General features: G+C 38.8%; 1 protein-coding gene across 1 annotated transcript in view; it reads left to right on the forward strand.

The window, feature by feature from the left end:
* Window positions 1-14,773, forward strand: part of LOC131060398 (uncharacterized) — a 168,663-nt gene that overhangs the window by 92,227 nt on the left and 61,663 nt on the right. The window contains exon 4 of the mRNA XM_057993621.2: window positions 7,270-7,551. Coding sequence (XP_057849604.1) covers window positions 7,270-7,551 — 282 coding nt within the window. The remainder of the gene's footprint in view (window positions 1-7,269; window positions 7,552-14,773) is intronic.

A 14,773-nucleotide genomic window follows, 5' to 3' on the forward strand; every position in this document is an offset into this window, starting at 1 on the left:
TGAGGGTTGGCTTCCTTTGTGCAATCGTGGGCGAAGTGTCTCCACTGATTGCAGGCCCTACACTGGATCATTGGCCGGCCCTTGGCGTCATACTGGATCCAGTTTCTGTTATTGTTATTGTTGTTGTTTCTTCCGCCGCTGCGTCTGTTATCCCGGTATCCTCCAGATGATGCCATTGTGTTAGTTTGTTGTCCCGTACCCGCTGGTGCGGATGTTGTGGCCTTCTCCATGAACAACACTTGGTTCATTTGCGTACTTCGGGTTTTCATGTTGTATGGGCACTCCTTGGTGGAGTGTCCCATCACTTGGCAAATCTCGCAGAATGCTTTCTTCGGGCAAGTACCCTTTGTATGCCCCTCCTCTTTGCACTCAGTGCACCATATGTCCCCTTCAGTCCGACCAATGCTTCTCATTGTTTTGAATTCCCTTCTCATTCGCTCCATGTCTTTCTGGAGCGCTTGCACTCGTTTGCCAGCCTCGCTGTCGCTGCTGCTTTCCTGTGAAGAGTCATCCTCCTCGGACGAGCTATCCTTCTTTTTTTTCTTCGATGTCTTGGTCTCGCTCTTGAGATCCATCGCTCTATTGTATGCGTCTTCGTACGATGTAGGTGGAATGATTTTCATCTTCTTTCGGAGGGAGTGTTTCAGTCCCTCCACGAACCATCTCTTTTTCAACCCATCTGCTAGTTGACTCTCCATTTTTCCCAATAGTTCCTTTAGCCGCCGACTATAGGCTCGGACAGTCTTGTTCTTGTTTTGCTTTGTTCCATAGATTTCGGTTACTATTTCGTTGTCATCTCTCAGGAGGCGGAACTCTATCCCAAACTCCTTCAGGTCGGGCCATGTGCCGACTTTGGCCTTATCCATATCTGAGTACCAGTCTATGGCCACTCCCCTCAAAGTTGCTGGGAATTGTGTTACCCATTCGTCTTGATCGGTAACACCGTTTGCTGACCATATGGTTTCGCACGTTCGACAATGGCGGACAGGATCTTTCTTCCCGTTGCCGTTGAACTTCGGTAGTTTCTGTTTACTCGCCATTGATGGGGGTCGTCTCCCCTGAGGTGGCTGTAGCTGTGTCTGAGCCCCTGCGCCGCTCCCTCTGGCGCCGGTGGTGTGTCCTACGTGGGTGATCGGGGGTACGGTGTTTTGCCTGCCATGTGTAGCACCTACAACCGTATGGTTGTCTTCCCCTTCGTTCTCACTCGCGCCCACTCCTGGCTCCCTTTGGTGATCCTCACTCCGTGGTGTAAGGGATAAGTTTCTAAACTGATTCCGAGTCTCCTCGACTAGATTCTGCCGTAACCTTGTTTCCTCCAGAAACTCTTCGTGGCTCTGCACCCTACGGTGTTCTGGCGACGCGTAGAAATTTCCGTCGGCTTCTGCATCCTCTGTGACACCTCCTTGGTTCCCCTCGGGCCACCCTTCGGCAGGTCGTCCTTCGGCAAGTCGTCCTTCGGCAAGTTGCCTCAGCCTCCTTCTACGTTCTACTTGCTGCTCCAGAATCAAGGCCCTCTGCGTGGCCTCCCACTCGTCCATTTCTGCTTTTTTATTTCTATCTTTATTCAATAGGTTGGGCATTAATTGTCGTACATTTCCATAATTCGCAACACATAAAGCAAAACACGTCTTTATTAATTCATTTCCTCAGATACAACTCGTGTCAATGACACTTTTATTTGAATATAGAAGATTCAAGGTTCAATTCCTTCTTGGTCTGGCGCCATCCCGTTCTGCTTCCCGTCGGTTGCTATCTTCGTACTGCTGAAGGATCTGTTGGCGTCGCTCTTCCAGGGCAATCTCTTCCAGGCGAGCTTGTTGTGCCAGTGATGCCTGTGCAAGCAACCGGGGAAGATGGTTCATCAACCAGTTTACTGCCGGGCTCACCTCCAATGCTGTCCACACGACACTTGGTGGGATTTCCGCCTCCGTCGCCTCTTGTCGGATGTAGGTCTGGATGGCTACCTGGAGCAGAATTGAAAATTCTCTCGTTGCGGCGTCTTCTCCTGTGTAAAGTTCTGTTCGCGCGTCGTCGGCCTCTGGGTTTATCTCACCAATGGGTAGGTCCATCGTGTTCGTGTGCCATCCGTGTCTTCCATTCCCGAGTACGTCTAGGCAACGGCGCCAAATGTTTGCCTTCTCGGGTGAATAACTTAAAACATAAAGCATGTAATGCAGAATAATAACGCCATAAATATCAGACAAGTATATGAGATATTATTCCATTCATAATTGTTTCTTTACAAGTTACATTCCGAAGTATATAAAGATACCGAGGGGGTGCGAGTGCCAACCATCGCACCGCAACTGCCACCCCTCGGTTGCCAACTAACCAACACAATTACAACCAACTTAACTAGTTTTATTTCCGTGTACAATATTGCCGCCAACACCTTTTATATCTCATGTTTGATGGAGTCAAACTTTTCATTCCATTTCTTTTGACCATTCATTAACTTAATTAAATTTTAATTATATTAATTATATTCTTTTATATTTTTATTCTTTTGAAATTTAATTTAGTAATTATCATTTACTATTATATTCTATTTCAGAGTGGGGACATTACAGAGAGGTAGAGGGATAGGTCTAGATCTTGAGGGAGAGAGGAGAGAGTGAGATAGAGAGGTAGAGAGAGGGGATAGAGGAAGAGTGATAGGGAGAGAGATAGGTCTAGAGTTTAGGGGAGATAAAGAGAGCAAGATAGAGAGAGCGAGAGAATGCTGATAGGAGTCTGTTAATTATTGAAGTTTGACTAAGTCTGAAAATTTATAAGTTCTTTTAAAACCTAGAATTTGTATTATAACTCCTTGAGATCTGAAGCCACTCTCAAACATCCTACCAATATTTACATGAAATATAACTTAAAAGTTTAATTATATTTAAATTTTATCTTTTATGTATACATTCTGATGAAGAGAATGAGATTGACTTGAAGACAAAGATGGGGAGTTAAATGTTATATTTCATATGTATTCTAGGGGCATGTCATAAACCAAAAGAGCATTGAAATTTTGCGAGTTTTTTTTTTTTTTTTTCTAAAAATGGCCAAATGTTAGGCCCAGAGTCACCAAGACTCACCGAATCTAGGTGAGTCTGTAGACTTTGTGAGTCTAGCAAAACTCGGCAAAGTCTGTGTCCGAGCTTGGGAAACTCACCAGCCATGCCTCGCCTCACAACTTGCCGAGTTCTTGCGAGTGTTGGGGTGTCTCATAACACTTATCAGGATGCTGTCAACACCCTATAAAGGGAATTAAGCTATACTTATTAATGCATGTTATGGCCAAGTTTGTCAAGATTTTAGTATTCTAGGATTCCATTTTCAAAGTTGGCACCTCATTAGCTACATTTCTATCAACATGTTAAAGATGAGAAAACTAGTTTCTAACTAATATATTAAATGATCATGCATGTTATGGATAACATACTACAATTGCATATATGTTATATTTAAGACCATTTAGTAGAAAGCTAATCTGATGAGAATAATTGATGCATGTGCCAAACAGAGATGTATTTAGGAGTTTATGCATTTCCTCATGGATTGTGTAATGAAATATTGTTATTTAAAATTTTGTAGTGGCAATCCTTGATTCTCTACAATCAACATAGATTTTGATCAGAAATTTGTCAATTAAATTCAATTGTAATTCAGTTATATTGTTTGTATGACCATGAAAACTCTTTGTTGATTTCTTATATGCCAAAATAAGTGAAATATAAGGAATTATGTTTAACGCTCTTAAACAATGTCAATTTTATCTGAAAACTTGATTCAACCTCTACCAATGGATAGAGCTCTTCAATAGTTTTCTTATGCTTCAAACAGAAGCTTAGAGTTTGTTTGACAATGTGATGGCCTTTGGAATTGTGCCACTATAATCCCGCTCAAGTCGATCAATGATGGATTTGGACTGGATGAAACATATAAATCTGAACCAAAACTACAACTACTGCAAACAAGATGGCTCTAGATGTCATTGAACCTGTCTATGTGATAGAAAGGAAAAACAGATTCAGGGTGGCAAGAACTTGTCACTATGACATCAGAAAAGGGCTTGATTATCTCTGAACTTGTTTGGAATAAGACAAGAAGGTAGGACTTCTGCCTTGATTGGAAGTGGGTTGATTGTTATTCTGAGTGTTGAGTTCCATCATTATCAGTTTTACCGAGTTTCACATAAGATGGTGAAACTGCCATGGCAGTTCTGCAACTGCCACTATACCCTGCTGTAATTTTTGCATGCTGCCACACAAGACAGGGTGAAACCACCAGTGTACCGCAATTAGTGGTTTCACAACCACTACCCGACTGCAACTTGTTCATGGATACTGGGATCATATTATCATATATAAAAATGGATCTGGGGATCATACAGAAATCTCTCTCTCTCTCTCTCTCTCTCTCTCTCTGGTTCATTTCAAAGACTGGAACTGTGTTATCCTCAATTGTGAGAAGATATATGATGGAGTATTTCCATTGGAGGCCACTGTCTGCTATGGCCAGGGCATACGAAGAGCATTGTAATAGTGAGTGGTGTGATACTTGTTTTGGACATTAGGATATAGAAGAAGTGTACACTTTGATATTTTGTCAAGGATGAAATGCCTTAAGCTATTGCCCATGATCTGCAATGCATTTAGGCCTTAATGTTTGTTTCTTTATAATCCAGAGTTATCTCAGAATGATAGGAGATATCTGTTTATGTATGTATGGCACATCTGTCACAAAAGCTAGCTAGCTATATGGGAGCAAGTTGGGTTCTTGTAAAGTCCACTTTGATAGCACTTGGAGTAAACCATCCCATTTCACTCAAATGCAAGACAATCTGCTTCAGAAAACTGGAAGTCCATTCCCATTCTCCTTATGTATTACAAAAATGAAATATATTAATGAGCACAGTGTTACATCCTTGTCCAACAGCTAGCTGATGACATAATCTAGAGCTTTCATGAGATGTTATAATATAATAGTATGGTTAGCACAAATAGGATAAGCAAATTACTAATTAGCTTCCTTGACATCATGCAATAGCCTCATCCCCAGTTTTATTCATGGTCTCCCTTGGCATTGAATATTAGGATAGATACTTTGTTGGGAGCTGATACAAGATTTTCTCCCTGGAACAGTCTTTGTCAGCCTCCTCCCCTGCTTTCTTTCAGATGGATGACAATCACTGATGATTTGTGACAAAAAGGGAAGGTCAGAGAGAATTCTGTTCATGGAAGATCCATTCTGTGTTTGGTTTATCCATGAGTATCTCGAACACTCTTTGTGTGCATTTGTAACTTTACAATCTTGTCAGATGGGGAATAGTATGGTTCTATCTTTTTCACTTTGATTTGAGGATATATCAGAAATTCTGTGGCATCAAGTTCTTAGTCTTCTTATATAGAAGCTGACATTTCTATAAATTCCTGCCCTTTACACTCTCATGATAGACCTATACATTTTAAGTTTTCATTCCTGCTTTTGATCTAAAACTTATTATTATTTTTCAGATGCACTTGTTGCATTGATGAGACATGGATGGATGGTTGTTACAAGTGTTTTTAATTAGTTGTGTTGGCTGCTGTTTGTTACTTGTCGATATCAATATAATTATTTTCCTTGACAATTTTCAATATTTCTATTTCAAGAATATTGGAATGTGAGTAAAAAGATGATTGGATGTTTAATGGCATTGAATGAATGAATGCTTTTAATGACGTCCACGAGGCCAAACAGCCTATGGGACCCATGGATAACCAACAAATTGGATAAGCACAAAAGGACCACGAAGAAGAGACCAGCAATCCTTGTCTACCTAATTTCTTTTTCTTTCTGTATCTTGGATCTTCTACTATGTGTCTTGATCAAAGAGTTAGCAACTTTTGTTATCCTTTCTTCCTCAAACAAATTAGTCAAGGTGCTCACGTTTAGTGTCTCAATGTAGTTGATCTGAATATCCTTGTAAGCTGAACACTCCATAATGTAATGCCATTCTGGCTCCACCACATCTTGGGTGCAATAACAACATTTTCTATCTATGCATTCTTCTCTAGGTATCATCCATCTTCTAGTTTCACATCTGAGTTGGTGCAAACTAGTTCTCAACCGAGCCATTAACATTTCTGCTTTCCATTTTATTTCTGTTTCTATGTAGTTCTTTTGAGTATGGTCGAATGTGGGATTCAAATGTTTGACATAGCATGCTCTTTTCCTCCCAAGTTGTCCTGTCCACATGTTTTCTTTGAATTTTCCTTGCACGCACTTTTTTATTTCCCCTTTGTTATTGGGGCACCCTTTTATGTTAATACCCCACTTGTTCATCCACTTGTTGTTTTGTTTCATCCACATGTTCTTCCTTTTGACTAATTCCTCTGCTGTTGCCATCTTGGGCCATTGATGCAGCTCCATGTTCTCTAATCTCCTGAAGTAGGTTAGCAACTGGACCATAGCCAATGCCTCAATCGGAAAGGCCCCATCTTCCGCCAAGACAATCTCATAAGACACAGAGGACTTTATCTTGACACTATTTGTGATTAAGTTTTTTTGTAATTTCTCTATTTGTCTCCACATACTTGCTGATGTACTGCTACCCCGAACCATAAAGTACCACCGGAACCACTAGCAGTCCAAAAAGGCTTTTCTTAGTTTTCCAGTCCCAGAATTCAGCTCTTTTGCACCTGTTCTGTAATGAATATAAGGCTTTCCATCCCCCCTTTATACTTTTTCCTCTACATGTTTCCCGGCTGAGTTTATTCTGAAAATCAAGGCCAAGATACTTGTAATCATTCAAATTAAGCTATTGAATATCAGAGGACCTAATGAACACCATATCATTTTTAGAGGAAATATCACAAAAAAATAGAGTATCATGATATTGCATACATATATCCAATAACATATGTATCAATCTATAGTTGCCTGTTGTGGGAATGCTTATGAAAGATTGGATATGGGAATGAGAGCAAAAAGATTTAACTGGATGCCTGAATGGTATTAGGCTATATTATATCAGAGGACTTAGTGACCATCATATCATTTAGAGGAAATATCATAGTAAATAGATTATCATGATATTTACAATATTTAGTTGCATGTTGTGGGCCTGCTTATGAAAGACTAAATTAGAGAGTGCACATTGCTGATATTTGTTTGTTTTGGAGATTCCTGTATTGGTTAGGATGTATTAGACTTTAGCAAGTTTACTTTCAAAAAATATTCTGTGCATTAGATTAACTTAAAGTCCTAAATACATCAGCCTGACTGACTATTTGAATGAAGGTTTCTCCAAAAGCTTGTGGCCATACTCAGGGCAGGAAAGTGGTTTCTCGAGAGGAGGCTGTTATGCGCATAAAAGCAGCTGTGGATGCTAGGAAAGAAAGCTCTTCAGATATTGTTATTGTAGCACGGACAGATGCTCGTCAAGCTTATTCACTGGAGGAATCACTATGGAGGATACAAGCGTTTGCTGATGCAAAGGCAGATGTACTTTTCATAGATGCATTGACTTCGAGAGAGGAGATGAAAGCATTCTGTAATATTGCTCCACATGTTCCAAAAATGGTATGAGCTCCCTTTTTTTGAATCTTGTTCGATTTCACCTTGGTTAAAAAGCAGAATACAGGTAACTTTTCTTTCAACTGAAAATTAGAACCATACCACACTTTTAATTTCTTATTAAACAGCAGAAGCCCAGTCTATGCCACACCATTGCTTCATTGTCCTTATTAAATTTTGAAATGCCAATTGATAAGAAATTGCTACATAATTTCTATTGTTGTTTAGATAATATAGTTGTGGGTTCTATAGGTGCTCACATCCAAGATTATAGCCTATTAGATAGAGGCTAAAAGCTGAAAAGATTGACATATATACCATCAAAGTACAAAAAATGCCTGGAGGAAGACACAAGAAAAGCAAAAAAGGATGGCCATACATCATCCAACTATACCTATACAAGAGATGGAGCAGCAATAGCCCTGCCAGCATTCTTCACAATCTTTACACCTGGTTCAACAAAATTATGTGCTGCTGTCCTCACAATAACTCCCTTCGAGATTGAGGGCAGCATAGGCAGGCTAGAAATTTCCAAATTTCCACCTCTCAAGACAACCAAAAGGTTATCTATGTGCAGAGAAAGGTCAAGACAGACAGTACTACATCTTTAAGAGTAAAGTGAGGTGGCACAATAAGGAAACGAGGGCTTATATATTGAAGATCAGAGAATAGGCCTTTTAGGAGAGGCAGCAAAATATCCTCCTCCCCTCTTATCATTGGTGCATAAAACTTCTGCCTCAGGGGATACTACATGGAGAATCCTCCTTTGCTCTATCATTGGTTCATAAAAATTCGGCCTCAGGGGATACTATGTGGAGAATCTTGTTGCGAACTGTAGTATCCAAAACCCTTTCCTCCAATTTCGATGCACATTCAGCAGCAATGTTAACTTGTTCTCAAAACTCCAATATCACCTGAACCCTCTACACAAATCACCTCTTTTATAAATACCAAAGTGACAAAATATTGAAGGTGCATTTTTGATGCTGGTCTGAAACCACGCCTCTGTAAGCTGCATCATGAAATTTCGAACCACTCGGCATGGTGCAGACAAGCTCAGAGCCTCCCTAGAAATTCCTACAAACAGAGAATATGACTCCACACCATTGAGAAAAGACCAAAGCATTCATTTAAAGGATTGAGTGCACATATCCTACACTCAAGCATTTACCTTCGGCACATAAAACTATTGAACCATACTACACCATTGTACATACAGGTGGCAACAGTTAAATTCCGGCCAATGTAACAATTAAAATCAATTATCTGACATTAAGTGGAAATTTGAAGAAGGCGATGGATTAAGATGCTCCATCCCACATTCAATGATGGCATCAATACTCCATTCTGAGTGATCAATTCTTACCTTAATGTAAAAAGGAAATTGGAGAACATCCATGTTAGACAAGGAATCAGCTACACCATTATTCACATTATAGCAATGCTTAAAGGATATCTCTTTGAATCTGTTGCCAATTTGATTCACCTAATCAATTATACTCTTGAGCTTCCAATCTTGCAAATGCCCTTAAATACAGCCGTAGATAATTACTTGTGACTTTGTTTCCACTTCTAATTACTGACACTTCACTCAACTTGCAAGTTTTAGGCCTTCTAAGATTGCTAACTCTTCCACCTCATTATTCATCCTTGACCCCAAAAAGAAAGACCCTCCCTTTACAAAAGATCCTGGTTGGGTTCGAAACACCACCCCTGTTCAGCAGGGCCCAGATTACCTTTTGCTGTGCAATCAAAATTGAGCTTTGAGAATCTTTCCTGTAGTGGTTGCCAAATATTCTTTTTTTGTTTACCCCATTAATGGGGGGCGGGGCACAACGATTTCTATTGTTTTCTTTTAAAGGGTAATTTTTTTTTTTTTACTTGGAGCTATGAACCAGTGAGGTCATAAACAAGGACCTCATCCCCAACATGAGAACTCAGCAATAACACCTCAATGGGGTTTGAACCTTTGTGGCAAGAACCACAATACCACCAATGAACCAACATGCCATGCCACAGTGCCACTATCGGCACAACAATTTCTATTGTTATCAGTCTTATCTTTCTTTATTTCTTCCTTGCTTCATGTACCACTAAATGAGATTTAACTGGTGAAAATGCATAATTAAAACATAGTTTTTATTGGGTAGAAAGACTGTGGAAGTGAAATGATGACAACCAAACCGCTATTTTTTCCCTTTTTTTTAATGTTTTAGTTACAACTCTTTTACCTTGTTTTGCACAAATGGCTGCTCCTACCAGATATGAATTTTAGTAAATAATTGCCACAAGGAAGTCTAACACCTCAGATGTTATAGATACATATTCAGCATTGTTCTGAGGTGATCCCTACTAAATATTAGTACAGAATAAAGAACATAGACTTTTTTATGGGAATAGGATAATGAAACTTTTCGAACTGGTTTTCTGTGCCTTTGAGCTGGCAACCAGTAGTCAATTGTAATAACTATGAAAGACTCCTCCAAGTGACTTTAATGGGGATAGAGGCTAAATTTTTTTCTCCATGCTACAGTTCTGAAGGTTGGATTTTCAGGTGACATAACCTCAACTTGCTTGGTATCATTTGAAGCTGGACATAACTCTGATTTCAACTCCGGTCTTGTGCATCATTTCTATCTTAGGTCATAATAACATAGACTAAGTAATCAATAAATAACTGGTCTTTTGTGCTCTCAATAATGAGCTGGCAGAACTTGCCCCTTTATGTATAGAGTACAATTATAATTTTTGATATTTGTGCAAATGTGAAGTGAAATAGCCTATTTATGAGAAAAATTAGAATGATGTTCCAGTCAAAATTATGTTTCCTGAAGGTACACCCAATATGTTTTTATGTTGTACCAACAAAATACATCCTAATGATACGTCTAAAGCTTAGGCACCAAAAGGTACAAAACCGACATTATATCGAAGTCTACACCATCTGTCAAAACTAGTTACGAACTAAGTCCAAGCTCATATGGGCATCAAAGGAAATTCAGTTTAACAGGCAACATTAAAGATATTTTGGAGCATCTGAAGAAGGAAAGCCAAGTTGAGCCTTCCTCTTGGCCTCTTTCTCTTTTAACTTTTTAAGAATATCCTGCAGTTCATTGACTGTACCCTACACTTCTCCCAGATAAACTTCTCTATAAATAATGGTTAATACCCTCTGGCCTCCAGTGATGATGGTTCCCTCCCTAAGGAACAGGGAATTCCTCCAAATATTCCTCTGACAATAAGGTAAAAGAACAGTCTGATTCCACACGTTGGGTAGCATTCAAGTCCCTCTGAGCCTTTTGGACCTGATATGCATCCCTAGTCTGTTGTATATATAGTGCCATCTGTTCTCTTCTTTCCATTTTGGCTCCCATTTCTTTCAGCTGTCTTGACCCTCAACAGATCAACAGGAGGAGGAGGAGCCTCCTTTACGACACCCTCCAAAGGAAACCAGAACAAGATCCATATTTGGAGAAAACAGAATCCCATGTAAGAAGGAGAATGTACAGCTCATTATCCTATCCTACCTAATTAAAAATAAATTTTCTAAGTAAACTTGATAACTAGTGCAATATCACACTTAAGAGAAAACATATCCAAGGTGAATAAAATTTTACAATAACACCCTCCCTGAAATACAACTTAGGTAACAAGAAATGGTTTTTTAAACAAGCCATGTTAGATATCCATGTACAATTTGGAAGAACCTCAAAGTATAGAGAGGTGTACCCCACTCCCTCCCTGCCAAAAGTAGAATAAGAGGAAATATGCAAGGCAAACTCCATCTCAACTAAGGTATGTGAAGGAGGACAAGCTAGCATCCACACACTCCCACGAGTGTGTGTCTTGAAATTTCTGTAAGATAAGGCTCATGTGTGGCTCCACAAAGAAGTGAGAGAAGAGGAATGTAGAATGTTGCATGGTGAATGCTATAGTAGGTTCATCTAAAATGATGATGCATCTTCTTTTTTAAAGATAGAAACCAAGAGATATCAAACTATTGAATTCCCACTCAAGTGAAATGTAGAAAGCCTCATGTTTCTTGATGTTGTCATTGAATTGTGAGTGTGCCATACAAGATTCAAGAATAATGACTATTGAAATGTGAGACCTAGATCAATGTGAATTATGATGTGTCAATGTGCCAAGTGTGTAGCATGATGTGGTGGAGATAGAACAAGAGAATGCAGAATGGGAGATGATGCAACTCGATGTGAGCTGTCTTCAAAGAGAAGACAATATCCTCAATGGTGTCATCAAAGTCTAAAAGCTGAGGGTTCACAAACAGATATGGAATGCCTAGTAAATAAACCTCTCAATGAAGTGGATCATGTAGACATGAATTTTATTGTAGAGAACCATTGGAAGCCTTTAAAGAAGTGACTCTAAACTCTGATGTAGCAATAAGTGATGGAGGAGTGTCTTGCAAGAGGAAAGTTAAGTCCTCAATGGTGTCATCTAGATTTGAAATGTGGGACTCTACAAACAAAGAAGAGATGTTTGGTAGGAATGAGTATTAATGAGGCGAATCTAGAAGACATATATATTCCCACTTCAAAGAATCATTCAAAGCACTTGGAGAAGCAACTGTAAATTTTGAAGTTGTAATAGGTATAGGAGAGATGTCCTCAATTGTAGTGGGATATTGGGAGGAAAAGGATTAGTAATAGTTTCATACATATGTGAAAGGTTCTTTAAGGAAGCATTGCTTTTCGATGAAGAATCAAGGTCTCCATACAGCTTCAATGAAGTCTCAAGCAGTGAAAGGTCACTTAGTGTACTCAAAGTTGATGTAGGATATCCTTAGAAACAATGAGAGATATTGCTCTGCAGACCATGTTAGTGTTGTTAAACAATGCACGCTTCTATTCATAATCACTTGGCTCAAGAATGAGTCCAAGATGATACGGCACTAGATCCTACATAAAACAGCCATTCATTATCCCTTGATTTCAGGACAAATAGTTCTTTGAATTTAGCTTGACAACAAAGGGATGAAATTCAATACCAAAATCCATGATGAATTCACCTCCCCCTTCCCCTCCTCCCCCCACACCCCAAGAAAAAAGAATTTTATCTCTGCTTGTGATTACAAAATGCCTAAGATCCCCTTAGACTAGCACATGAAATCGACATTTTATAAGTTGAGTGCGTGGGCATTAATGACCTCCCAAATTGCTCAATTTTAACACTCTAGAAAGAAAGTAAATTTTCATAATTTATTCTAATGTGATTACAACACAAGATTCTAGGTTTTATCAAGTTTTATAGGGTCCAAAAGTGGCCAAAATGCTGAAAGTATTAAGTGCTTACAAAATAGGAACTCAAAGAGTCAAAAGTCACATAGTGTAGAGCTCAGGGAAATCTCAACTCGAAAAAACAACACACAAAAAGGAGCTTGTTTGTGAAAGTTACAATTTTTTGAACTTTGAAGTTCCAAAAAACACAATTGGACAGAAAGATCTCTAAGAAAACTGAAATTTTGAAAAATTGAAGTGTCAAACCAAGAAACCACTTATGCCATTGTGAAGAGTGTGAAATTCTACCCTAAATTAGAAAAAAATCTTCGAAAGAAGTCTCTATATGGCCAAGAAAAAGGTGTTTGAAATCAGCTTCCTCTGTTGAAAAGCTTAGTGGAGGGGGGCTAGACTCTTGGTGGTGGGTTGGTGGCCCTTGGTTGGTATATTGGTTGCACCACTAGTGAAGGTGGCATTGTGGCAGTAGAAGGATAACCGATTGGTTGCAATTTGGTTGTTGGTCACTTTGGTGGTGGGGTGACAGTTTGTTGGTGGCTGTTGGATGGTGCTTAGCCATTGGTAATTTAATTAACAATTGCTAATGGCTAGTCCAAATAGTGGTAATAAAAACCTACAATTTTTTTCTTAAAGAGTAGTACGATATGACTTGGGCAAGGTTGTATAGCCCTACAACCAATACAATTGTCCCTTGAATTTGTTTGTATCAAATTTTGACAAATTTTATATGAAAATGGAATATTTTGTGCCTTCTGGATGCGACGGCAAGGTCCATTTGGTTTGAAAATGCTCCAAAAATCAGTTGATTGGAACAAGCCCCTATTTGCAAATAATTCTCTCAATCTTTGATTTTGGTGAGAAGAAAGCTAATGTTGACTTTCTTGAGCCATTTGGACACTCTGGAATAGACAATTTTTTTTGGTCAAGATCATTGAAAAGCTGCAATCACCTAGATTTTAGAAAAAAAAATTGAGTTGTAGGGTTGATGTGGAGAGTTTACAAATCTCACGAATGGAAACAAGCAAAAGGGATGTTGAGGTATCTCACAATTTGATTTGGGCCTAGTGGATTGGGCAGCTTATTCTATCTCTTGTTGGTGATCCATTGAGGAAGGACCTCTTGCAAACTAATTAAGGAAGATTTGTGGATTGCCAACTTAGAGCTTGAATTTTTAGAGTAAATATCCAGCCTTAAGTTGGTTTATTCCAAATTATCCTTGTGAAGTTGAGGAAAAATGGAGATATCAATAGCAAATTGAGATTCCAGAAATGAATCATAATTTGGAAAAATAATACTTCTAACAAGAGGTCCAAGTAAATCTATAGGAAGAAAGTTAATTGCTTTGACTGCAATAACAAACAAAGAAGGCATGGAAACAATTCTGTTTGGTAGATCTTTGCAATGGAATAAAAATCAATGAATTGATTATTCATTTCAATCTGAATAGAGGCATCCTTGAAGAAGATTGTGACCACTCTTTTAAATGCTCCCCAATTCCAAGGGTGATCCATTAGTATAATTATTATAAACCGTAACTCAATATATCATATGAATTCTCAAAGTCAAGCAAGGCCATACACACTTGTTGCCCAATGCTTAGCTTTTAAATTAGTCAACAAGTTCTTCAAGATATATTTATCTTCTATAAAACAATTTTGGGCTGCAAAGAATAACTTAGGGGTTAATCTATTCATTATAATGGCAAGTAATTTAACCTGAAATATGTTAGCCTCCTTTGCAATTTTTCTTGATAACTCTCCTATTAAGGTTAGGCCCTAATGAACTACCCCCAAAAGGCTCCATTATACACTTGCAAAAAGTATGGGGCAATCCAATCTTAGGCATTTTTTATAGAGGCAGTCTCTTCCACATAAAGAGGTGGTCTCTCCCACGCAAATCATTTTAGGAACACATTCGATACATATTTTTGTAACATTCTCAACTTACATGCTAGACCTCTTAAAAGGAGAAAC

The sequence above is a fragment of the Cryptomeria japonica genome, chromosome 4, assembly GCF_030272615.1.
Source record: "Cryptomeria japonica chromosome 4, Sugi_1.0, whole genome shotgun sequence".
NCBI classification, from domain to species: Eukaryota; Viridiplantae; Streptophyta; class Pinopsida; order Cupressales; family Cupressaceae; genus Cryptomeria; species Cryptomeria japonica.